Source organism: Neovison vison, chromosome 2 (assembly GCF_020171115.1).
Source record: "Neovison vison isolate M4711 chromosome 2, ASM_NN_V1, whole genome shotgun sequence".
Classification (NCBI taxonomy): domain Eukaryota; kingdom Metazoa; phylum Chordata; class Mammalia; order Carnivora; family Mustelidae; genus Neogale; species Neogale vison.
Genome location: NC_058092.1, coordinates 154266741 through 154293075, shown reverse-complemented (window position 1 = coordinate 154293075; position 26335 = coordinate 154266741). Strand labels below are relative to the sequence as shown.

At 45.8% G+C, this 26335-nt stretch overlaps 1 protein-coding gene across 4 annotated transcripts in view; it reads right to left on the bottom strand.

Moving 5' to 3' along the window:
• SIPA1L2 (signal induced proliferation associated 1 like 2) overlaps nucleotides 1–26335 on the bottom strand; it is a 212922-nt gene that overhangs the window by 64022 nt on the left and 122565 nt on the right. For all 4 annotated transcript variants that reach the window (XM_044239357.1, XM_044239358.1, XM_044239359.1 and 1 more), the window contains exons 5-9: nucleotides 22059–22192; nucleotides 20177–20365; nucleotides 14037–14211; nucleotides 9502–9605; nucleotides 283–440 (exon numbers count right to left, since the gene is read on the bottom strand). In XM_044239357.1, coding sequence (XP_044095292.1) covers nucleotides 283–440; nucleotides 9502–9605; nucleotides 14037–14211; nucleotides 20177–20365; nucleotides 22059–22192 — 760 coding nt within the window. The remainder of the gene's footprint in view (nucleotides 1–282; nucleotides 441–9501; nucleotides 9606–14036; nucleotides 14212–20176; nucleotides 20366–22058; nucleotides 22193–26335) is intronic.

Here is a 26335-nt window from a genome sequence, read left to right as displayed (position 1 = left end):
GTTCCAGCAGTGGCTGTATGCAGTTTTTAAGGGGAAAACTGAGGAAACCTGTAATCTACAATTTTGAATGCCCAGGCATTTTGCTGCTCAAAACGGGAAGGAGGCAATTATTTCATACAGAAAGCACCTGAGTGAAGACAGTGGACATATAATTAGGAAAAGAACCCAAAAAAGGATAATTATGGGGCTAGAGAGAATAACTGGAAAACAAAGATATTTCAGGAGACAGGGTGCTGCTGAAATCCAGCCAACGGAATGGAAGACCGGGGTCTGCGTGCTCACCTGTAACACACGTTCTCGGTGCACGGGTTGTGCACTTTGACGATGACAAAGACGTGCTGGAAATGGGATCGGATGCTTCTCGGAGTAAAAGGAAGTGCTCCGGGCTCTTGGAAGACAATGGTCACAATGTCATTTCCGATATGCCTTTTCCTCAGAAGCTGCGGTCAGGAAAGAGAACATATACAGTTCCAGACACAGTTTTCCATAAAGACAAAACACGGCCACATATTTAACTCGCTCCTCTGTCCATGTTAAAGGACTGATTCGGAAAGCAAAAGCCTCTCTCTGAAAGTCAGCGCTCCTCAAGGGGACACCAGAATAGCAACATGGGCTGCGTTCGAAACATCTATGGACAGACAAGCTGAACGCAGTTCATCTCTTGGAGCTTTAAAATTCAACTCCTTCTCGCCTTGAGCTTTCCCACTGATCTACTAAGTCGTTAGTACTAAAAAGGCTTTCAGGAATTTTTTTTTAAAGGTTTTATTTATTTATTTTTGAAGGAGAGCACAAGCAGGGGGGAGGGGCAGAGGAAGAGGGAGAAGCAGGCTCCCTGCTGAGGACTGGAGGGGCAGGGGGCTGGATCCCTGATCCCCGGGAACTGAGATCATGACCTGAGCCAAAGGCAGAGGCTTCAATGACGGAGCCAGCCAGGCACCCCCGCTTTCAAGAATTTTATGGTTTAAGCTCTCTTCAGCTTAAAGCAAGGAGACAGAGTGAAAGAGAGGGTACAGATTTGCTGAAAGTCCTACACCAGCCTGTGAGGGCCTTCCCTGGTGTCTTGTGCTCCCCCGCAGGCCTGTCTACGACAACAACACAGGGAGACTGCTACTGCACTGGCGAATTTACGATTCAAACTACTTCACTGAAATCCGGCCTTTCAAATGGGATTCGGAAACACAGAATTCTACCAGGTTAACGGCTGGAAAACGCCATGGTGTATAATCTTACACATTCCAAATGTGGCAGGAGACAAGGAACGCCAGAGCAGCAACGCTTTATTATTATGGTGATTATTTTTATTTATTTTTTATTTTAATTTTTGAGTAACGACACTTCCGTAACACTCCGTCTTTCATTCTCCTTTCGCCCAGAATGTTCCCTTCGCCGCAAGGTGATCCTGGACAACTCAGGGCTCTAAGTCAGGTATGTCGTCCCCTGAAAGGAACTTCCCTGGGAAGCCTGCACGGGCAACTCCAGCCACACACCCAGGTCTACTTTGAGGGCGTTAGTTGTAACAGAACCAGGCTGATAGTTGATTTACTTCTCCTGCATCAGGTCATCACCATCGGGAGGGCAGGAGACATGTCTTGGTGACTGCTCCGTCCCAGGACCCTGCGATCATGACCTGAGCCAAAGGCAGATGCTTAACGGACTGTGAGTTCCTGGTTTCTGATGGCCTGCCTGGGACACAGCCGGCACCCAGCGCACAGTTGCCGAAGGCATACCTGACTGGTGCAGACACAGGATCCCAGCCACACCACGCTGTGCAATAAAACCGTGAACGCAGGTCGATAAACCCGTATACAGGGCACTCTCTAAGTTGACGCAAGCAAAACCACAGTGTCCGTGCTCACCAAGTTTGTGATCTTCAGTTTTAATAGATACAATAATCTTTATAGGAGCTGGTGATGTAACGGCAGGAATGCGCTAATCTCAGGTAGTAAATCTCTCTTTACTAGCAGTAACAAAGACAACGAGCTTGCTCTTAAATTTATTTGGCACCTACACAACTCAGCCTCACCCTAAAGAGCATTAAGTTCAACTCTTAAAGCCTTTTAACCCAGATACAAAGAAGATTTCATTGTTGGGCCCCAGACTTTTGATTTCGCATGATAAAAGGTCTGGGAACTTGGGGATGAAATGTTCCTTCTTCAAGGGTTCTCTGATATGCCAGTTAAATCACTGATTCATAAGCCAAGAAACTCCCATTTAAATCATCAGGGTTCAAGTTCACACACACACACACATACACACACACACACACAAAGTCGCTTTCCTGTCTGGGTGAAGGTTTGAAACATACGTTAACACAGACCCAATGAGCCATCTCTACATTTAAGAATGTTTGCTAAATAAGTCAAAATGTGCCATTTTGGGCACGTTAAAATAAAAAAATCAGTAGCCAACGAGGTCCTTTACACGGTGTGATTATTTCCCCTTACTATAGCGGACACAGATGATAATCACGATAAAAGTTTCATGTAAAGAGAACGGAAGCAAGGATACATATATATCTAAAACAAATATCAACGGACACGCTGGAAATCGTACTAGAAGATGATGTTCTTCCCTCGTTGCCACAATAACTGAAGTACAGGGTTCCCATGTATTAAAATAGGATAAGGGAAAATCAGGAACGAATGAAAAGTTAAAAAATAAATGTCTTTTAAATACCTCACACCATGGTTCAGTGTATCTGTTGAACACGGCACACAAAAGCTGACTCTGTGGTGGACTTAACGTCCTTGAAACACAAGAGTTCTCAGATCAAAGGGCAGAAGACAGTGCATGCAACGGCCAAAGCCAACGCTGTGAATTCTGCAGCCCTTCCTCCTACGTGGGTGCGGTGTAACCCCCCCACCCTTGGCCGGCCCTCTCAGTTACGTGCGTGAGTCTGCGTGTCCTCACTCTTGAAGGAACCACAGCGAACAGGACAACCGTTCCCATCCATTGGCTCTTCGTCCGGAAGGAAGACACAGGGTCCGGGTCTCTACTTCCCAGCACAGGATTACTGAAAGCACCACTTAAAAGGCTGGTTCCCTCGACCACGTGTCCCTTTCTAAGCATATTCTTTGGCTTTGTAAAATGGGCTTTGTAAAACGGGTGTTTAATGGTCTGGTTAATGGAACCAGGGTCACAAAATGTACTTGGCAAAACAGTAAAGTGCGTGGGGCGGGAGGGGTGGGGAGTAAGGTGATTCATTAAGAAGGGCAAAATCTGAAACTCTTTGTAGGAGAATACAATAAGAAAACTTAACACCTTGCCCATTAACGGGATGCTTGGCTTTGTTGAGAGGCTGAAGAAAAAGAACATCTGGAAAGTTCACAGAAACACTTTCAAGTGCTTTCCAGGATTTTGCCAAACATCAAATAACCTAAGTAACTTCACAAGCTTCTTATCTAAAGGTAAATATTTTCTTTCGTTGTTAGTTATGTTTTTTCTAACTGGCCAGTGAGGTTCTGTGTCATCGGAATCCAGAACTGGAAGGGGAAAGGGGACGGCAGTCCAGCAGGCGGTGAAAGGGAGCCCCTGGGTCACCAAGCCACCTCTGCACTATTTGGGGGATGAAGGAACGGTGACTTGTAGTGCTAACTCCTCCTTTCCAGACATGAAGGTCCCAACACCTTTCAGTGCCAAAAGAACCACCTTCTCATCTCTAACTGTAAGAATGAGTTACAAATAAATACTGCGTGAGACAGATTTACATAGTCCGTCCTGCAAAATTTCCAATGCTTGAGTCCAGCAGCGAAACGGGCATAAGCTCTTGTTATGACAAGAGAAGTGAAATGTGATTCTTCACCCAATTCTACAGCAAAAAGCATCCAGATGCGACAGAAAATGCAAGCTTCAGGTTTATTCTCCACTCCCTAACCAAACTCCAGGGCTCCCCAGGATCAGTTTTAACTCGATGCAACCATCCAAACTGAGTGAAAGCTGTCCGGTAGCCCCGCTTGGATCAGAGGAGGCATCAAGTCGAGCTAGGTCAGACCTATCAGCCTCTGTGCAGACAGGCTCGTTTGTTACTTTTTTCTTGGCTTAGTTAAGGTAGAAAAACCATTTTGCACCTCATTCTGGAGGGATGGGGGAAACAGTCTGCACACTATGGAAGAAATGCAGTTGGATGTGGTTCACAAGTTTCTAGGAATCAGAATTAGTGAAGAGAAAGTGTAATTTGAAACTAGAAATGGCTGGGATCTCCGGAGAGAGTCTCCTGTCTTAAGAAGCAAATAGGTAAAATTTGCGTGATTTCAAAGGGAAAAATGCATCATTTAATAATCTTATATGTTCTGAAATTCAAAGAGATGAGCCCCAAACTGAGCAAAAAATTAAATGTATCCCCATGAAAACCGATCACAAGTCCTGGATCTCAGTCCTTGGGTTGGAATCTGAAGTCCTATGGGTAGGAGCTGGGCTGAGCAAGCCTCCTTTGACCCGTGCCTTCCCACCCCTCTGACCTTGTCACCCACCCCACCCCTCCCAGACAGCCACCTTGTCCCTCTGACAGGCTAGTTTTTCCTGTCACAGGCACTTTGCACTTGCTAACCCTCTGCTTGGAAGTTTCTCCCCCAAACACAGAGGGCAAGCTTCTCCCCCTTCAGAGACCTTCCTGATTCTGCACATGTACACACAACACACAACACACACACACACACACACACCCTCACGTACTCATTACTCAAGACTCAACACCAGTCGTTAGAGTTTTGATTTTTAAGAGATATCTAGAGTTTCCTGTGGAAAGTAGAAACATGAACATAGATTCTAATAAGAAAGAGAGGGAAACCAACATACGTGACCACATAAATTCACAAAATCTATACTCAGGGCAAGCCTTCCCTACCTACTCTCCACAAAAAAAGTGAAAGCTAGGTTAACCACTCTTATCTCAGATCATCAAGATCATATTAAATTTAATTGCCATTTCAAGGATTCATCGTGGAGTACTATATATAACCAATATAAAATATTGTATAAAATATTTAATATAAAATATATATTTTACCAATTGGAAGCATATATGTACAAACCAGTTAAGCGAGCCAGGCTGAGTATTTCATAAATAAAGAAACAGAAATAAACCAAGAAAGTAGATTTTTAATGATTTAATAATAAAGTGAAGATAAGAGGATTATGGAGATCCGAGTATTTCTGACACCCGGCAGCCCAACCCTATTAAAACAATCAGGCTTATGGTCCTGCACAAGTACACATTCCTATTTAGGGCCTGGGGATAAATCAAATCATGGAAAGCTGAATAAGCATTTTATTCTTCCAAAATATTCCAAATGATTATTTATAGGTGAACATAAGTACAGTCAGGACTGTTCGTACTATAATTTAACGAGGCGGACTCCTCCTGTATATGAATGGTTTCTTAGCAGTCCCAATTAGGGACCCACAGAAGTGCACAAATCCCCTAAGACAAGCCGGCCATCTATCCAAATTAGATAGAGAAAGGGTTCCAGCCTGGCTCAGACCTAACAAGCTGTGTCTCTATTACCTCTGCAGAGGTCAAGGCTGTCCCTAGGCTAACACCAGTATTCTTCAAATGGAAGCTCAGAGACCTCGGAGCTTGGCCTTCTTCCTTAGGGACCTCTTGGGTGCTTGGACATCCCTTTCAAGGAGAGCAGCTCTAACTGTATGCATGCATTTTAAAAAAAAAATCACAATTTACTGTGTGCCAGGCTCCATGCTACCTTTATTCATTTTATATACTGAGACTGAAGAAAAGGTCTCAGTCCCAGCGAAGTCTGAAGCCAATTTGTGGCATTCTCTCCACCGATAACGCCCCATGACGGCTGTTCTATGATCTGTCTACGGGACTAGCAGAGGGGAAGCACATGGTGGAGACAGCCCTGGGAGATAGAATCTGACCACCAGACTGGCCCAGAGAGACTGATGGGTCTTCAAGGAAGAGGGAAACCGCTCCAAGAGTGGGCTCTCTTATCAATCCCTGGGGCTGGCTAGGTTTTCTTTGCAGGAGTCATACATTCCAAACACTGAACTCTTTTGCAACAGTGGTAAACTCTCCCAAGACTTTTAATACATCTTGGAATCGGCTTTCAGCTTGATTTATTACAAGAACAAACACAAGAAATAGTATCTGATGTTGACGAGTCTGGACCAGTTAAATAGTCACAGATACCACGGTGCTAATGAGGCCAAAGTTACAAGCACCGCTCATGTACAGGCCAGAGAACTTTGCTAAGTTCACTGGCCTCAAACTGCACTCAGGAGCCCAGCTGGTCATTTCAGACATTTCTACCCCTGGTACTGAGATAATCTGCGGGCATGGTGGGGTGGGTGGGAGAGGTCGAAAGGGCCAGTACAACCTGTAACAAATTTGGAGAGTACACGTTTGAAGATTGCACAGTAGCAACATTTATCTACAAACAGAATATTCTGGTAACAACCCAGGAGTAGCAAAATATTAAATGCCGAAGTAAAGAGAATTTCGTGAATTTATTGATAAATTAGCCCCTTAATTTCTTACCTATCCAGGCCTTAGTTTCTCATACCAGAGCTCTAGGATTGGGAACAGGAAAATGAAATGCAAATTAAGTCATTTAAAAAGCTTGCACTTTATATCTAATAAATGATGAAATAGAAACCGTGGCTGAAAGTTACTGAGCATGCTCTGTGTCAGGCACCATTAAGTGCCTTATACATATTAGCTCATCTAATTCTAGCCACCATCTATGAAAGATTCATTTATTCCTTGGACAAATGTTTATCGCCTGCCTACCGTGCTCAGGGTAGCATTCAGGGTGCACAGAGACACCTTGATGAAGAAACGAGATCAAAGTCCCTGCATTCAGGAATAAACTAAGGCACAGAAAATTGTGCCCAAGGTCACAAAACTGGTAGCTGGGATTGAAATCCAGATCGTGTGGCTCCAGAATTCTTGCTCTGTTAACAACTACATTTTTTCTACTGAAGCCAATTTTCCACCTAGAAGCAGGAAGCGCCCTAGAATTATAGAAATCAGACACAAAGAGGGACATGCTATGAATTGCCTAGTTCAAGTATCACGTCTGCCACATCTACCCACTGCCAAACCTGTAGAAAGTTCTTTATAATCCAGCATTTTTTTTTTACTCTGACCCCAGGTGCAGCTCCAGAATCCTTAACACAGTTTTCCAAGTAGCCACTGCTGGCCGTCTGAACCAGGTCTGCATTATATAATTAATCCAGCTTCTTGAGAGGCTAAGATCTTACCCAAAGGTACAAGGCAAGTGACTGGCTGTGGCAAGTTCAGAATATGTCCACTGACTCCTATTTCCACTCCTTACCGCTCCCCCCCTTTATATCATGAATACTTGCCCACACAGTGTTTCACATGTAGGTTTCCCAATGGACCATATGCAGGATCATATATATTCCAGGCACAATAAGAGCACTCATTAGAAAAGCAAAACAAACGATTTTACAGTTTACTCAATGTCATGGATTCTCACTCAAGTTTTCAAAAACAACAACCGAGAGGTAACCAAGTAAGTCTTTAAGCTACAGAGTCTGTAATGTGTAGAATCAATTTACAAGGTATGTATTTCCAATTTGGGAAGCTTAAAACACCCATCCACACCCTACTCCCCAACCACCATCTGCTCATCTACTTTTTTGTGTGTAGGCCTTTGAGAGTTTCAGTGTGGGGGGAGGGGGAAGTCAGGTACAGAGAACTCATAAGCCCACAGTTTTTAATTACCATGCAACCCAAAGGAGGCAGGGAAAGCCTGGTTTGAGTTCTGCTAAGGGCAAAGCCCAACAGACGTCAGAATCCCAGAGGCTGCCATACGGGAAGTGATGGGGGTCCATCCAGCGTGGAGTCCAATGGCTCAAGTAATTAGGGAGCTGAAAGGGCTTTGTGGTTTGAACACTCGATGACTGGGGTCAAAAGGCACTGGCTCTTACTTCTGCTAAAGTACAGACAGATTTCTTGGCCAGAGTAAGCCCTATCAGTTTTCTGAGCAACGACTCACACAGAGTTTAACTACAGAATGATTCTCGAGTATCTGCGAGACAACAGCACTGGTCTAAATTAAGCTTCTTAAAAGCGAGTGAATCTGTTTGACATTCTTCGAAGTAAATTTGTTTTTAAGAGCTAGAAATCTTTTAGGTTAAAACATTTAAATACATGCATGGGATCTAGTGACTATAACTCTTAAGTCTTAAAAAGCATACAGATGTACGGGTGCCTGGCTGGTTCGTATAAGCCGTCTGCCTTCGGCTCAGTCATGATCTCAGTGTTCAGGGATAGTCCTGCATTGGGCTCTGTGGAGCCTGCTCGTCCCTCTGCCCCTCCCCCACTGCTTGTGTGCACACACACACACACACTCTCTCTCTCTAATAAATAAATAAAAATCTTAAAAAAAAAAAAAGAAAGAAAAGAAACCCAAAGAGATATGTGATCAAAATGTAGATTTTCTGACAGTTGGGGGAAGAAATCTGATTATTAGAAAACACTGCAGATCATTCAGGCAGGACAAGGGACTGAGCTTAAGCATCAGATAAATGGTCAGAAAATCCAGACGGCAAGGTGAAGGGAAAAGGAAAGAGGTGTTGTTACTACTGTGAAGAGCCTGGCTCATCCCAGCTGGAGGGTCAAAGGCGGTTCTTGTAATTTGTGACGGCAGAGGGTAAGCGGTTTCTTTGCCAGAGGTGTATTATGACCACCTTCGTAAATTTCATGAGCATTCAAAAAAAGAGAGAAGGAAAATACTCCGTTGTGATTAAGTTTCATTCGTTCAACAAATTCTTCTTTTTTAAAAGAATTTGTTGAGTTGAGACAGAGAGAGAGAGGACACAAGTAGGCAAAGGAAGAAACAGACTCCTTGCTGAGTGTGGAGCCTGACACAGGGCTCGATCCCAGGATCCTGAGATCACGACCTGAGCTGAAGGCAGGTGCCCAACCGAGTGAGCCACCCATATGCCCTTCATTCAACAAATTCTTACCAAGCAACTTCTAGGCAGTCCTTGGTGTGCTAATGTATTTTTAGAGCCAAAGAGTGCAGTTAAATGACATCAGAGCTAAACTTCCTAGACATGAAATTGAAACTTTGTTTCAATTCCTGATTTAACCCAAATACAATCGACCCACTGAAACTGAATCATGCCACGAATAAGTTATAAGATCCGTTCTTACAGTATTTTCTATAAATAAGTCACCCACCTGCACTCAGAAACCTGAGATCAGCTTACCTCGCTGGCTTATTTATAATGAACACAGTGGACACCGGTTTCCATTAAGATTTTGCCTAGCAAGCAATAAAGGTGTGTGTGGAAGAGTTTCCAAATTTTATAAGGAAAAACTGCAATACAACTATGCAGAAGTATTCCCTTTCAAAGGCCAACTACTTCCAAATGATGAAAAAGAGTCCAAAATTATTCATGCCACTGAAGAAAAAAAAAAGAAAATTCCAACGATGCTTTGCCAATTCTAAGTGCAGGAAGCCCATCCGCGGGCTGAGCTCCGGTCTGGAGGGCGGAGGGAGGACTCACCTGCTGCCTGTTGTTGGGCATGTAGGGTAGCATGGTGGACACGTGGAACATGACTTCGTAGTCTTTGTATGTGGTATACAGGGAGTGAGTTCCTGTAGAATCAGCTGGAAACAGAGGTGGAGGACAAACACAAGTCAGGCAACTGCAAAAGTCAGCAACGTGATACTCGCAAGGCTGTCCTTCCGAAGGCAATTCGTTAGCCAACGACAGACCACCCAACTATCGGCCACCGTGTGTCTTGGTGGCCACTCTGCTCTCTCGCAGTGCAGCCTTCCAGCCACTTTCCAACCCACACCTGTGGCCTGAATGCTCAGGCATCTCCTCATCTGCTCTCTCTCCCTGTGCCTCCCACGCCCGTCCCTCAACATGCTCACTTCTGTCATACTGACTTCGAGGACTTGCCATGGATGGGACGGAGCACGGGTGAGCAGAGGAGGCCAGAAGCCGGAGGTACAGCTGGGGGTGGGTGTGGGTGCCCTTATTTGAAGCGTACGAGCTAACCAGCAGCTCTCCTTGCCCCGCCCTTGAGTGTGTGTTTACAGTTAACTCCGAAGAGGTTCTTGGGCACCCGATCGTCCAGAACTCAACAACACAGAACGGGACTGACTTAATATGGAAATGAGAACCAAAAATGTTCAAGACTTCTTTCCCTGAACGATGTAATTAATTTTCTTCTCTTTGTAGCAGGCAATGCAATGATGCAGTCAGATGATTAAGAATGAAGGTGATCTCTTACTGTACATTATGTGCTGACACATGTGTAAAACGATGACATCTGAACCCCTCTCAATCACACAGCTATTCACCTTCTGAAAAGCAGAATGATTCTTTGCAAATTCAAAAGCCATCTGTATTATCAACAGATTACCCGAGACTGAGAGTTTCAGGCACCTGAACCAACACGGTGATTATAAAACACTTACATGATAATCTTAGGGTGGAATTTTGAACCACTTTGCATATGGATAAATAGAGGCAAAAAGATGCATAGAAAGTAGGATGTGAGCAGAATTCAGGACTGCCTCTCTCCGGCTTTGACCAACATATAAGTTTGTCTACTTTTTAACAAGAAACAATGTTATTCAAGGTCATTTAAAACCAAATTCATTCCATTATGTTTATTGGGGAAACTCTAAGTAATCATCTTGGTTTTACTTTTTTTTTTTTTTTTTTAAGATTTTATCTATTTGACATAGAGAGAGATCACAAGTAGGTAGAGAGGTAGGCAGAGAGAGAGGTGGAAGCAGGCTCCCTGCTGAGCAGAGAGTCCGATGTGGGGCTCGATCCCAAGACCCTGAGATCATGACCTGAGCTGAAGGCACAGGCTTAATCCACTGAGCCACGCAGGTGCCCTACTTTTTTTTTCTTTTTTTAAAGTACTTTTTTTTTTTTTTTAAAGTAAGTTCTATGCCCAGCATGGAGCCAATGTGGGGCTTGAACTCACGACCCTGAGATTAAGATCTGAGCTGAGCTCAAGAGTTAGATGCTTCACTGACTGAGCCACCCCGGTGCCCCTCATTTTTAAATCTAAGTATTTTAATTTTACTTTAAAAACATTACAACATTCAGCCTTAATGGGCCTTTATTATCTTCCTTCTGAATCCTACAGTTTTTCTTTTGAATGTTCATTCTAAATCAGTAACGGTCCTGAAAATTTTCTAAAAAAAAAAAAAAAAATACAACATCCAGTTTTGCAGATTCTGAAAAGGTATTCAGAGCAGACAATTTAATAAAAAAAGGGAAGCACTTAAAATGTTTACATGCAGATATTAACAAATCAACCTGTAGATGGTAAATATCCTCATATTCATCCGATAAGCTGTTTATTAACCAGTCCCCAAACAAAGCAATTATCTCTTTTAACTATATATTAAGTACATATTTCTTTTTTTTTTTGAAGGACTTCTTGGAAAGTAATGGTCTATTTCAAGTGTCTTGGTTGAAGACAGAGAATGTGGCTTTGGAAGGGAATAATGGTCATCTTCTTTCACAAAGAGCTGACTTGTTAATAACAACATGAAGCTCAGGGGCTGAAATGGCCCAGCACATTCAATAGTTCTCGTCCCAACACCCTGCTATTTGGCTGGTTAGAATTCAGTGAGAGAAATCCTTATAGATAGCTAATAGTGCAGTCAACAGGTTTAAGCTTCGGGAAATTGCAGTGAAAGAACAAAGATGCATTTTGGGGAGGAACACTTCTTTTTTTTCCTAAAAATTCATTTATTTGAGAAAGAGAGAGAGAGAGAGAAAGGGAGAGTGAGAGGGAGAAGCAGACTCTCTGCTGAGCAGAGCTTGATGCGGAGCTCAATCCCAGGACCCTGAAATCATGACCTGAGCCGAAGGCAGACGCTTAACCGACTGAGCCACCCAGGCGGTGCTGCAGGAAGAAAACACTTAAAAATTATGATCATAATTTGTCTATTCCAAACAGTACTACAAGATGGGTTTCTGAAATTAAATATTCTGAAAGTTTTCATCTCAAACATCAGTATGGTAATGGAGAAGGTGAACTGACAGACTTGCTCAAGGGTCTGCTGCAAATATCCCTATGGGCAAAGAGGCATAGGCCATCATGGAAGTCCCCAGTTGTCACCTCTGCACGCAGACCCAAGAGGGGCTGTGTTTGGCCTGGGGTCTATAAGTCCTCTTTGGTGAGCCATCCAGTGGTCTTAGTGGTTCCTGTCCCCTCTGTTCTGGCTTCATTTCACTCTGTACTTAAAACAGAAAGAACCAATTTTCAAGCCAGAAGGGACATCCCAGACACTGTACATTTTCCCTGGGGCTCAGATTCGACCAAGGTCCAGTGGGAGGACAGAGTAAAGACTACCATACCACCCTCCTGAATTTAAGAGGGATGATTGTGTGTGTGTGTGTGTGTGTGTGTGTGTGTTCTAGGAAAGAGATAATTTCATTTGAGCATTTCATGAAACAGAATTCTCGGAACCTTCCTATCTACTACAGCGATGTCTCAGACATCTTGCAGAACACCTTGCCTTGCTCATAAAAATAACTCAGATTTGTTGATGATGAGAATCAAGGTGTCGAAATCTCATTCTCAGGTTATCACTTCCTTGAGCGAAGGGGCTAAGTATGGCATTTGTAATGGATCAGAGACATGTATCTCCTGGGTCATAAAAATTCAGAGCTGACGGCAATGCTCCCACATAGGGCAGTATTTATATTATCTGTGTTGCAGTGTTACGGAACGTACAGATCGGAAGTTCTTACGTTTCCTCAATCCACCCTACCGAAGACAGACGACAGGCAGGCATAATAATGACTCCATACCAGCAGTGGTGTTCGGGAAGGTTGTCCCTAAGGGTGGCATGCCCACACCGAGGGGGTTTGCAAAGAAAAAGGAAGAAACATCAGAGAAGGTCTCATATGTGGATACCTAGAGTGGGTGTCAGAAGCTATTCCCTAGTCTTTACAGATCCGAGGCAAGAGGAATATACACCCAATATAAGAGTCAAGATTCCAACCCTGGCATGTGTGTAGGACATGCAGGGGCCCACCTATGAGGCAACACTGTCTCCAGATCTGATGAGCTGTGTTCGAAATGTAACCTTCACAAAGAGATTAAAAAAAAAACCAGATCTGACTGACAGGCACAGAAAGACCAGGCCCTACCCTGATGTATGCAAGTGTGGATGAGGGTCCCAAGTTGAAGGACGCCAGGGACATGGAGCCACGGGACCTCAAATGGCCTCACATGACACTCCCATGGGGAAGAAGTTCACACTTCACACCCCCGCTGGGAGTGGGCCACCTGCCTTCCCACTTCCTCCAACTGTAGGATCTATCTGCTCCCCTTTGATTAGAAGAGGACACAGATGACTGCTTGATAATAAAGAGTATTTCCCAAAATACACAAAGTTACTCTGCCCAGAATGTTTCAGATACTGATAGCTAAGAGATCTAACAGCATAAAGACAAAGATAAAATATTTAGACTTAACGAGGACCAGAAGGAATAGGATTCTCCAAATAAAGATATGATGGAAATCTGCACATCACGGGGGGTGGGGGGGCGGTGCACTGAGCCTGTGTTTTAAATCCAGACTCAAGGGGGCCTGAGTAAGGTCAAGGGCAAACAGTGAGCCACTGTCTCCACTCCCCAGTTAACGCCGTGAAACCAGAAATGAACAGACCGTGGCACTAGCGAAGGCACTAATATTCTGTCTTTTAGAAACGAATGCGGTCTCGTCCTTGGTACATCAGAACATGGGTGTGCGAGCAGAGGTGAGGCCAAGAGGAAGAAGGGGATATTAAAAGATTCTTCACAAACACTGGGAAATCTCTCTGCTGGTGTTACAAAAAAGGAACTGACCTTTGGAGCTTCTGCGAAACACATACCTCTTGAGAAATGTGCTGCCTTTGCTCACCTGAGGAAATTTCAACTCTATCCCAAGTGAGCCTGGCGAGGCTGCTGCCGGGGTCAAGAACGGGGTGGGGGGTGCTCGCTCACTCAGATTAATGTGGTGTGCCTACCTTTGGAGAATTAAACTTGCGTGCGTGCACAAATAGGAAGCTTACTTTTATTGTCCAGCTGAGCTCGGTATTTGGAAAATCCTTTCAGCCGGACTCGCTGGCCCAGAAGATCAAGGAATTCTTCAAAAGCTAGTCCCGCCGTCTCATTGTTATACATCTCCTCCTCTGTGCTCTGGCCTGCTTTGCAATAAAGGATCCCGATCTTGTGCTGAAAGCTCAGCTGAAATGGGGGAGAAATAGAATTACTTGGCAAAGAGCATCAGACAAGCTAGCTTCCAGTAAAATTAAAACAGTACGCGTGCCTGGACAATTCCCATAAGCAAATGAGCAAAAGAGGAAGCGACTGTCATTGTGCAAAGTGCTGCAGATATCTAACAAACCCAGAAACCCCCATATACGGTGGGGGACATGGCAGAAACCATAAGAAACAGAATGGATAGCCACGCCGCATAGGATCCATCAGGTTTGCAGGATGGACAGACAGCCTTGGCTATCTACTTAAAAATACAACTGTGGAAGTTCATAATCTTACACCTTTTGCACAGTACAGACAGTCCTCTTCCAAGTCAGAAGGAAAAACAAAGCCACAAACTTTTAAGTTCTTCCCTCTCCGGTTCCTGACGCTTTTGTTGTTGTTGTTCTTTGATATTCACGAAAATATGAAAGACGGTAATGAACAAACAAATCGAACGAAGGTCTGGTAGGGGAGGAACCCCCGGGGGAACTGGGATCTATGTACAACACAGAACGATGTTTCGTGTCCACGAAAGTAACTTTGGCTATAAAATTACAGTCGTTTCTGTATTTCTGACAGTCCTGCAAAGAAACCATCTGCTAAATACACAACAGACCATAAAGAATTTTAAAGGCCGCTGAAGAGTTCCTGCCGTAATTCTAACTCACAATCAATCTCTTATCGCAGTGGAAGCCATGGGGCTGCTTTCTCCCAAGGCCGGGGAGACACTGGATCCAGCTGTACAGCTTTCTTCCTATTTCCAAAGAGAAACTACTTCTCCCTCCTGAAATCAGGGCACTTAATCTCACTACCAGCAATCTGAGCCTCCCCAAACTGACAGATTATCAGACATCACCGATTTCCTAAAGGCATCAATCCATAACAGTGTTCGCTTTCATTATCAAGCCATAAAACCGAGCCTTTAATCAGAATTCATAGCTGACTACCAGTAAAATAAGGCAGAACGATGTTCATGTCCCTTGAGTGGCAGAGCGGTAGGAGCTGTCTCACCTGTGTTACCTAATGACAACATATGATCCGAGAAAGGGAGGAAGCCACCTGCCCAGGCCATCCTGCACACTGTAAGAAGCATCTTGGTAAACGTTAGGGTACATTTACAGTCAAACAGAAAGCCAGCCATCCCAGCATTCTGAATGTCATCAACCTGGACGGAGTATTATTGGGGGATGGGGGGAGGATATGGGGAAGCATCATCTGTTTGCAACCTGACTAAAAGAGCTCTTATGGTGACGGACCCCACAGCATGGTGGACAGTGCACGGCCTGGGCTCCTGTCAGACCCTACAACCTTCAGCTGCACGGTGAATACAATGATTTGTGCCCCAAGGGTGGGGACAGCTGTCACGAACTACCTGATAGCTAGTATGATGAATTCTATTGAACTAGTTCTGTGGGAGGGTTAAGTAGAGAAACTCTTCCATTCTTCTAGAGACTGAGGGGAAAAACGTTTCTGATGAACTCGACTCTCCAAATAAATGAGAAACCCAATTTACTGCAATGAGACCATCATCTAGAAAAAATATGGAGTGTACTAAAAGTGCCCAGTATTACTTCATTAGAAACACTCATTGTTCCGGAGTGACTCAGAAGACATTTCAGGATGTTAAAGCCACTTGAGAAACAGAGGACTAGCAATTATCCCCCACAGATGTGGGTGATCTCAGCGACTGTCGGGATCCATACTGATCCTCTAACGAGGCCTTCCCATCCCGGATATCAGGTTAACTCGGTGACTCCTCGGCCATTAGAAAAGGATTTCAACGGTCTCCCGCTATTCAGCCTGAGCCGTAACGAGGGCCCTCCGGAGAGGCCGCGGACTGGTTGGCGGTAGCGCACGTCAGCTCAGCGTCCCACGGGCCTGCATGCCCGTGCAGCCTGGCACCCAACACCTTGCCTGCACCCACAGACTGCCACGGTCCGCTCCATCCGGTCCGCCTGTCCGCTCCTCCTGCACCTGCTGCTCACGTCAGGGCTCCTGTCAGCGCCCCATGCGCCAATGCCATCTGGCCACCGAGTCTGCGCTAATGCCCCCTGGCCGCTCCTGCAGCCTGTCCTGGTCTGCCCTGGAGTCTCCAGCGGGAGAACCCTTTCTCTTCCCACAGCCACACCTACGGGAAGAGGCCTGGAGCAAAGCTGTATGGGGCTGCACGGTTTGGGCCAGTATGGCGTACTGCCCATTAAGCAGTGCGCTCACCAGATGGGCACAATTTCTGTCTGTGACTCCTGAGTTTTCTGGACTTGATATTCCTAGTGGACTCTCCTATTCAGGCAAAGGCCAAACACCCAGAGAACTGGGCACCCCCAGGCCTACTTTGCTGGCTGAGGTGCTGTCCGCTCCACACCCTTCTTCCCAGCCATCGGACAAAGCAGCCAGAGTCTAGACCCTGAGTGCGGACTAGAACCTAGTATCAACCGTCACTCCTCCTGCACTGTATCACAAAGCTAGCAGCACACCCCACAGTTAACTGGGGCACAAAACAAAGGGGAGACCCCAGCTCCCAAGTACTAAAACTCCCAATTCTCTCGGAAGAGGTTTGTCTCCAAGCCCTCCAGAACTCGGGTCGCCCCCTGATCTCTTACCCTTCCCCCTGACCTTGGTTAAACTGCTCTGAACCACAGCCAGTCCCACAGTCCTGGGGGAGCTGGCCGGGTTCTTGGGCATCAGTACTGTCAGAAACCAGAAATACCCACTTGTTGAAACTGCAAACTGCAACAGTGCGGAGAGCTGGACATACAGACAGGCTGCACAGACAGAAAACCCAGCACACCAGGTCTCTTTGGCTTCCTGGGATAGGACAACTGACTGATCCATTCATTCCCAAGGGCAGAAGCCCTGTGCTCATCAACAAGGATTTAAATTTAAGTGAGGGTGACAAAATTAACAAAGCCCCAGAAATGCCTTGCAAATAAACTGGAGTGTGTAGGGAGGCCCTTCCTTCTAGCGCTTTCTCTGGACTCGGTCTGTTCCTGGCAAGCACACAGTCTTATTTATTTAGATTATCTCTTCAGACCTGCATGACGTCGCCCAAAGCAAGCCTGGTATGCAAGCAGATGTATTTACCCAGGGTGAGGGGGGACAAGAGCAAAGCCGGCCTGAGAACAAATTAATCATTCTGCCAAAGACGCCATGATATTCTCAGAGCGAGCGGCCACAATTTATCTGATTTTTTAAAATGTCAACCTAAATAATGGTATAAAGTCATCTATGATATAAATTAGGAGAGTGTTTTAAAACAGGAAAAAGGGGATTTTTGAGAGGTTGAGAGATTTATTTTTGTAGATAAAGTAACAAAATTTCAGAGTCTCACTTAATAATTACTTCCCTTGTCATTCTCCACGGAGGGGAGTCTTTCTGCTCAAAACTTAAAGGATGGGGCGCATGGACTTAGAGAATGAACTTCAAGAATGGGACGCGTGATCTGAGTATCTAATGCAGCCCTTGCTACGAACCTACGTCCCAGACAGCAGATGTACTCAGTGACCGGGTCGGACCCAGGCAGCTACAGACCCCATGGAAGCAGCACATGAAAATACATCCTTGCAGTATTTTTTTTTCTAAGATTAAAACCCACTAAGAACAGTACCCGAAAACTGGCCCAGCCCATTCCTGTGCAGATTCGCTGGTAAAAAGCTGAATCAAAAGAGTACTATCTGGAACACAGTCTCAAACACTCTTAAAGCTTAGTGGCAACTTTTAAGGATCCTTTAAAAATGAGCATGTTTAAAAAAGAAAAAAAAAAGGCATCCAATCTCTCTTCAGAATGAAGATAAATGGTATCTCTTCCTCATGTAATATGGGAGTCAGACACCATCAGGAGGTATGGGGAAGTGACAAGGCCACAGGGCACACCACCAGGAAAGCAGACCAGAGTCAAACAAACACACTTGCCAAAGAAAAACCACACAAAATTCAACTAGAGCTAAACGATGCGCTGGTTCGCTTAAAAACAGAACCCAATTTTCAAAGCATTAACTTTGACATCAAACTGTAAAAAAAGGTGTTCATTTAAAAGCATTTAAACTCTCCATTAAAAAAAAAAAAAAAAGGCCTGGCATAGCTTCTGGGCCTATTCTGCTCACTGGACATCCCAAATCCTTGCTTCGTTTCGGGAGGAGACAGTCAGTGGTTGCTGCTATGATGTCTCTGGGGCCCTGAGGGCGTTGGGGTGCAGGCCTGAGGACCAGGGGCCATCTGTGGATTTTCCACAGCAGCCTGAGGGGACCAGCTACCTTAGCGACCGTGCTGAACAGCAAGTCCAGCCATAGATTTTAAAGGGGAACGATATACTCTAGCAACATAAAGGGACACAGAACTACCACATTCTCCCGTGACTAGAAATATAAAAATAAGCATGACCATAAGATATGAAAATAAGTGTGGTTCTTTTCATCAAGACCGTTTGCTCCTAGAGTAACTGGACCAACACCGACACGTCCTTCCTACCCTCCCTGATAGCGGGTTTCTCCTCACCCGCTTCACGGACGTCTCGCACATTTACCTTACCAGTCACGACCATGGTCCAGCCGTCCAGGGTATCACACTGTCTTACAGGTCAACTGCTCTAGGGGAGAGCTCTGGTTTGGTTAGTATGCCAGCCTTCCTTCTTGAGACAGACAGATCGCAGGACTATTCACTCTGAGTGTTAGGGTGCCCTCTTCCTTTGGCTAATCACGCAGCATTAATGTCTTAGACAAATTACTATTTCATCACTTTGAGAACTCTGCCATCTGAGTATCAAAAACCATCAATCTACCACATTGTATTACTAGGTCAACCAAGAAATACCTCCTATTCTCCCTAAAACAGGCAAAGGAAATTTCCTTAGAAAATTCTGGAAAGATACATGAATATTGTCTTTTTGGGTTTTTTAAAAGCAGACATTTAACAGCAAATTTGCTCATCTGAAGTAAGTTACATACAGTGGGGTGCCTACCTCTTAGGTTCCTGCTAGAAGTTATCTCGTATTTGACACTTAAAAGACCTCTTCCCACCATCTGGACCACTGTCCCTATCCTGTCCAACATTACTTCTCTCCCAGACAATGTCAACAGTCCATGACTGTACTCCAGGCTATCATCAGCCTTTATCCTCACCAGCCTGTCTCATTCCCTTCCAGCAGGATAATCTTTCTAGAATACAGCTCTGATTGTGTCTTGTCCTACCAAAAAGCTTCAATGACTTTCTACTTGCCTCCTGAATCACGTGCAAACTCAGCCTAGCTTTTAAGATCTTATATTACAGGCTGTAGCTCAACATACTTTTTTTTTTCCCCCCCAACTACAACTTCCCTAGGTGTGCCCTTGTCTTATAAAGAAACTCATCATAGTTCCCAAAGCAGTCAACTGCTCCCATCCCCCTCCTGGAATTCGACCCAAGTCGCAGTTACAAGGCCACCTTCTTCAGGAGCTGTGCCGTCAGAGGTTACTTCTTTTCCCAAAGCACTCACTGCACTTAAACCTCCTCACGATCCACTGTCACCCTCTGCCCTGCAGAGGTCTTTGTGCTCTTGGTCTTAACTATTCCTCTGGGGCGAGGGATGACTTCTTAGCCTCAGTCTCCCCAATGCACGCTGTCCATTTCCCACCTGTTAGCATCAATGCCTCGTATACAGTGAGGCAAGGACAAATGTTAGTTCAGGAAAGGCCCAATGTGAGCTTTTTAAACCCTGGAAAAAAATACCACTGATCTTGAATAGTCATGAATCAGATGGGCTCTTTCACCAAAACCTTGGTAAAAACAACATAGGTCACAACTCAGCAGGAGGGGTACTACACTAGACAGCCATCGTGTTTCCTAGGAGCAGTCAGAGAAAAAAAAAATGCATTAAAAATAAACGATCCTCAAAGAAAGATGGATGGGAAAAGTCCGAAATGTTTTGAAACACAGACACATACTCGGACCCAAACGGAGATGCTCGCATTGTACACACCCCTTGTTCATCCAGCTTGAGCAGCTGCTCCGAGACCTTGGGTGAATTCGGAGCCTGTCTCAGGCACTGGATGCTCAGCTCCGGGATGACGTACTCCAGGACCTCTTTGAGAGGTAGTCCCCGCGCGGTCCCATGCCTGGCGGTAGAAGGTATGGCGTCTTCTAGAATTGCTCCTCGCAGGGTTGTTAGCTGTGGGGGGTGAAGGGGGAAGAACAGAAGATTCCAGAACATCACAGAAGAGTTCTTGTTTACTCCTGGTTACTTCCTGAAAGCTAGATTTTTTTAGTTGTCTTCCAAGAGGGGGAAAGGTCAGTCTCTTTTCTGAGTGGGCAAAAGTGACTACAGCTTTCCATGGGTAGAAGCAAAATCAATACTCCCAGAGCCTTTAAACAACAAAAGGGCCCAGGGCTCAGGGATAAGCTGGGAGGGGTTGAGAGAGTCAGGGAGTGTGCCTGTGACGCTGCGGAGAGGCTGGAGATCCCCGGGCTGGGCCTGGATCCCCGCACTGCCCTCCCTGCATCTTCCTCCTACCGCTCCCTTCTCTTTTCCTGTTGCCCTGTGTTCTGTACCAACTTCTGTCCTTTCCTTTCTCTTCTCCCACTTCACTTTCCACTGCTGACGGGTCCTGCAGCTGGATGGGGATATCCAGTAACCCCCACGGGCACGGGGATTCAGGCATCAGAAGATCATTTACTACCGAATGTTGCCTCATAAGTGTGATATGTCCTTGTGCTCGCTTCGCCAGCACATATACTAAAAAAAAGTGATGCGTCCTCAAACGCGTGAGGACGGCACAGGAGCGCCATTCTGACACTCGCTCCGGAGAGGAAACCGCAGCACTGCAAATCAGGGGACCCAGCTCTGACCCCCCCCACCCCGACTCTGGGAAGAGAACTGTTAGCGGACGAGAGAGTCGGGGTAAGGCCTGTGGCAACGACGTGTGCCGTGTGCACCACATTCGAGAACACCACCGCCCTGCAGAGTCCTGTGCAATGAGGAGAACATTCTCTCAGCAGCCGCACAAGCTGACACGGGAGCCACAGGCTCTGTGTGGTTACTGGGCACTTGACACGTGACCAGCAGGCCTGAGGAACTGTATTTTGAATTTCATTTAATTACTTCAAATAGTCACACGTGGCTAGCGGCCACTAAATTGGACAGCCCAGGCCTGTGACTTGCGACAAGTCAGGGGCTTTATCTCCCACGTCCCCAGCATAGAGCCCCATCACGGGAGCACCTGGCCAGCCATGCCGCGGGACACAGGCTCACGCACACACAGGGGGCGAGCGAAGAGCTCCCTTTCCTCTCACTGATCTGGAAGGAGCCAGCCAATACATGCGTGCTGGAATGCTTGCCAAATACGCCCTGCCCCGACATTACAACAGGTCAAGAGAATAAAACCCGAAACACGGGCCTTCTTTGTAATCGGCGTCTCTACCTATATTGTTCCGTTTGTACAATGCTCCCAGTTTTTACTCCAACCAAGGCAAGAGTGGCACTAAGCTGGGACCTCGAAATAATGCGGTGTGCACAGATAGCTGGCCACGCTCCCCCACTGCAGACCAGTTGATTTCCTGCTTTAGATCTCGAAGCTGTTTGTCAGCTCCGGCGTGAACAGGCCAGTTCATACGTGTCCTCTCCGAGCCCCCAAACCATCCGGTCTTACCATTGTATCCTTTCTGTCATGTAAGGGGGCAGTAAAATCATTGCCCCTTAACATCTGTGACAGGGTTTCAAATTTTTATTGGGAATAAAATACTGTAGGTTCTTTCAAGGATCTTAAATGCTGCAGTCATTAATATTATACCTTCTTTGAAACAAGCTAGTGTGGTAAAGTCAGAGGCTTCAGCCCAGGACAGCAAGGACACAAGGCAGCCATTACCTCACTTGTCCTGAAGGCCACCCGGTAGTTGAACTGGGACCCTTCTTTCTCCTTGGCATCTTCTACCTTCTCCCTCCGGATGCTGACAGCCACCGGGCCAAGGTTTTCATCTATTCCAAAGTAGTTCTGGTGCTCTGTAACAGGAGACAGTGGTGGCATCAAAAGAAGGGAACAAAGGACCGGATGGGTATCTTTTGGCGTCTGTGTCCCATCTCTGAAAAAAATACCACGTGGGTCTGGGTACACAATTCCCCAACTGTGTTTGGTGAAAGTGTTTTGTTTCCAAATCGGATGTACTTATACGTCTCATCTTCTGTTACTCTCATTCTGCTCGTCCACAGCTTATGAGCCGTAAGAGCTCTTCTGCCCCTGTCCCTCACCCCCGTCCCTACCTGCCCCTGCCGCGCCCCCCCCCCCCATCACTAAAGAGCATCCCCGGAAAGAGTGCACTGCCATTCCCAAACACTGTCAAGAGAAAAACTTAGCTCCTTGAAGACCATTACCAAATGGCTCCCCTCCGGCTGGGAAGGTCACCTTCTCTGACCGAATGGGGGCACTCGGACTAGCCAGGTAAAGCTCACTCCTTCATCATGATGTCACTAATGGACCTAGCCATCTGACACAAAATTTTACAACAGACAAAAAAGGTCATTAGTTGCTGAAGTCGAACTGTATCTACTGATTCTGTAACTTGGTTTACTCTGTTCTCAGCTAATCATGAATTTCACATTAAATCGCTGGCCCTGCAGGGCTTCAGCACATGCGGTCTCACTGCAGGAACAGGTTTTGGGTGCCCCCTCGTCCATCTAGCACAGGAATCCCCGAGCACACGGCTCTGAGGGACAGTCAGGAGTCTTATTACACATTCAACAACACGTGCCAGGCACCGTATCGCAGAGGGGTCACAACCCAGGACAAATTCCCGTTCATGAAGCTAATATGTGAGCCTGAACTCTGCCAACGACAGGAAGCTCACTGCTTTGGGAGCAATCGCTTCTGGACTGTGGGACCCAAAGCTCCTCCGTCTGCTGAAAGAAGTCAAAACGCTCTCCTCCAACCAAACTTTTTAAGTGTCGTCTTCTGAAAGGACCCAAACTTAACACGCAGATGTGCTGTGAACACACACGAAATAGAGGGGTCAACGACCCCAGTGCTTATTCACGCAGCTTACTTATTTTTAGCAGCCCTTTCGTATCAACGATCCACGCGGAGCAGGTAGGAAATACAACCTCCCAAGGGGCATTCGTTTATTTCTTAATAAACTCCTACCTGGTCAGGTCCCGAAGGTATATACTCATAAAAATGACCATTTTTCACCCTCTATGCAGAACCAAACTCATCCCTGTTGATTGTCACCTTAAAAGGTTTGGGTCCATCTTTCCCAACTCTTCATTTTTAGTTAAAAAGAAATAAAATGAATCAGATATTTATAAGCTTGAAGAAAACTGCGGGCATTCTGAAGTGCTTTGGTTATGCTAATATTTTCCACCATATTAATTCTGGCCACATTATTCTGGAAGGAATAAGAAATGTTATTTACAAAGAAGAAATCAGGGTGAAAACAGGATCTGCCATCAGCCAGGACAAACATTACCCAAAGCCAATGGTAACTATTCGCTAGATCTCAAAGAGCCATTTACTCCTTTTCTTCTTTACTTTCCAGTCATTTACTTCTTTACCTCTTGTGACCAAACGAGATGTATACTGTCATTACTTCTCTTTACAGTTGAGGCTACATGTAGCAGGTGTACTACTTTAGGGGCTGATGGGTGAGTGACTGACTTACTACAGTACTGAGCTTACAGGGTAGGAAACAAGCCTTGCTTTTTGATGGGTAACTCGTCCCCTGGGTAAATTACATGCTAATTAACAGCCAGGTTAACTGTTACAGACAAGAACAACTCCAGTGAAACCAAGCACACATCGTAAAAAACGTAGCAGGTTGAGGAAAGCTGGCCCAGAAGCAGTTATTTGGATTTTAATCAACAGCTTAAAAATAATCAATGAAGGGCACCTGGGTGGCTCAGTGGGTTGAGCCTCTCTGCCTTCGGCTCAGGTCGTGGTCCCCGGGTCTTGGGATTGAGCCCCACATCGGGCTCTCTGCTCAGCAGGGAGCCTGCTTCCCTTCCTCTCTTTCTGCCTTCCTCTCTCTCTGCCTGCCTCTCGGCCTACTTGTGAGCTCTCTCTGTCAAATAAATAAATAAATTTTTAAAAAAAATTCAATGAAAACAGAGACTGAAAGTTGTCTACTTCAGACTACTAGGTAGATTATCATTTTATTAAAGTTGGTGTTAGTGACTATTAGACCCACAGCATTATACTAGATCCTGTGGAAAATACATCTTAAAACTTAAATCAGTTCAGAATTTCCTTAGTTACAGTCTGTCCTGACAAGAACTTTCCTCTTTATCTCTTTTCTCCTAAGGCAGATGCATTAAGAAAAACATTCAGCAAGTTCACAAAAGCACAACCGGTTTTCCTCAGGCAAAAGCTTCCTCCTCAGACCCCATTTGGACAAGTTACCTGCATTAATGCTACATCGATTCTCTGCTAGGTGTCTGATGAATTCTACTGACATGAATGCAATGAGCCTCAAATTATTTTAGGGAGGAAAACAGTGACCAAGTCAACAAAACGCTTTCTTATGGTGAAACCAAGAGTCCAGATTCAGGGCATCGAATTGCTAATTTTTTTTTTTTTTTAGATTTTATTTATTTATTTGAGAGAGAGATAGTGAGAGAGAGCATGAGCGAGGAGAAGGTCAGAGGGAGAAGCAGACTCCCCATGGAGCTGGGAGCCCGATGTAGGACTCGATCCCGGGATTCTGGGATCATGACCTGAGTCGAAGGCAGTCGTCCAACTAACTGAGCCACCCAGGCATCCCTAATTTATTTTTTTTAAGATTTTATTTATTTATTTGACAGAGAGATCACAAGTAGGCAGAGAGGCAGGCAGAGAGAGAGGGGGAAGCAGGCTCCCCGCTGAGCAGAGAGCCTGACTCAGGTCTTGATCCCAGGACCCTGAGATCATGACCTGAGCCGAAGGCAGAGGCTTAACCCACTGAGCCACCCAGGCGCCCCTCGAATTGCTAATTTGAACACGTGACGTGCTCAAACAAGTGTGTGCTCTCCCCGCATCAGCACGTGCTGCAGGCACAGTGGACCAGGGGCAGCTGGGGCTGGTCACAGGGGAACACACGGGAATTTTCCATGCTGAGGGAGCTACCCCGCATCTTGACGGTGCTAGTGGTTACACACCGTGTTCATCTGTCAGAACTCTTAGAACTTGACACTTTAAAAGGGAGGAATCTCACTATAGGTGAAGTGTACCTTCATTTTTAAAAAAATTGGGGAGGAAAAGGTCAACGAGAGGAAGACCCAGTGGGCCTGGCAAGTAGATGGGTTTCTGGCAAGACAGGAGCCATGAGCGCTGCCCCCAGCCCCGTGGACCATCCCTCCACCCCTGCTGCCCCTCGGTGAGGAGAATAGCTGCCCCTCCACTACTGGTTCCCCCATTTCCTTATCCGACCTCCACCCCACACTCTGACTCTGGTTTGGCAGGCCTGTCTGCCATGCGGGGCATTGTCAGCTTCCAGGAGTGTCTTTTCCCAGTGAGCTGCCTCAGGGCTCTCCTTTGGCGTCTGCTTTGGGGCTGCCCCTCTGGCCTCCCCTCATAACCTGGATGTGTCCCAAGGCTCCGCCATCAGCTCATGGCTGTCTGTTCAGACTCTTGTCTTCCAATCTATCTGAATGTTTGTCTGTCTGTCCTTCCTTCCATCCACCCACCCATCTTCTCCTGGAAGTTCCTCAGTGACATCACCCCAAAATCTCTGCACACTCCTCTCCCCAAACTCCCCTAACTCACACATTGGCCCCCACTTGGCATGTCCCTTGCTCTTCTGAGCTTGACGTTCTAATGCATCCTTCTAGGCTCCACACAGACATTGCTTCCACTGACACTATCTGCCTCACCTCCAGATGAGGTGGAGTCCTTTAACTTTTATATCCTCAGGGCCTGATTTGATAGGACTTAATACATTATAAGGGCTTAAAAAATTGTACTTGAATTAAGGAACTCAAGTAGGCTCCCCAGGTACTGCCCAAAAGGAATGGTTTTCCTGAACCTCAACCGAGAGCATCAAAATAAAAACAAGGAGGCAGCTCCTTGCACGCTGGCGAGTGGAAAAGGAAGTGTGCAATGTCCTGGGACCAGAAATGTAGCCGGTGCTGCCCCCATGAAAGGGGAGATATGGTTTCTTGAAATATTTATAAAACTGA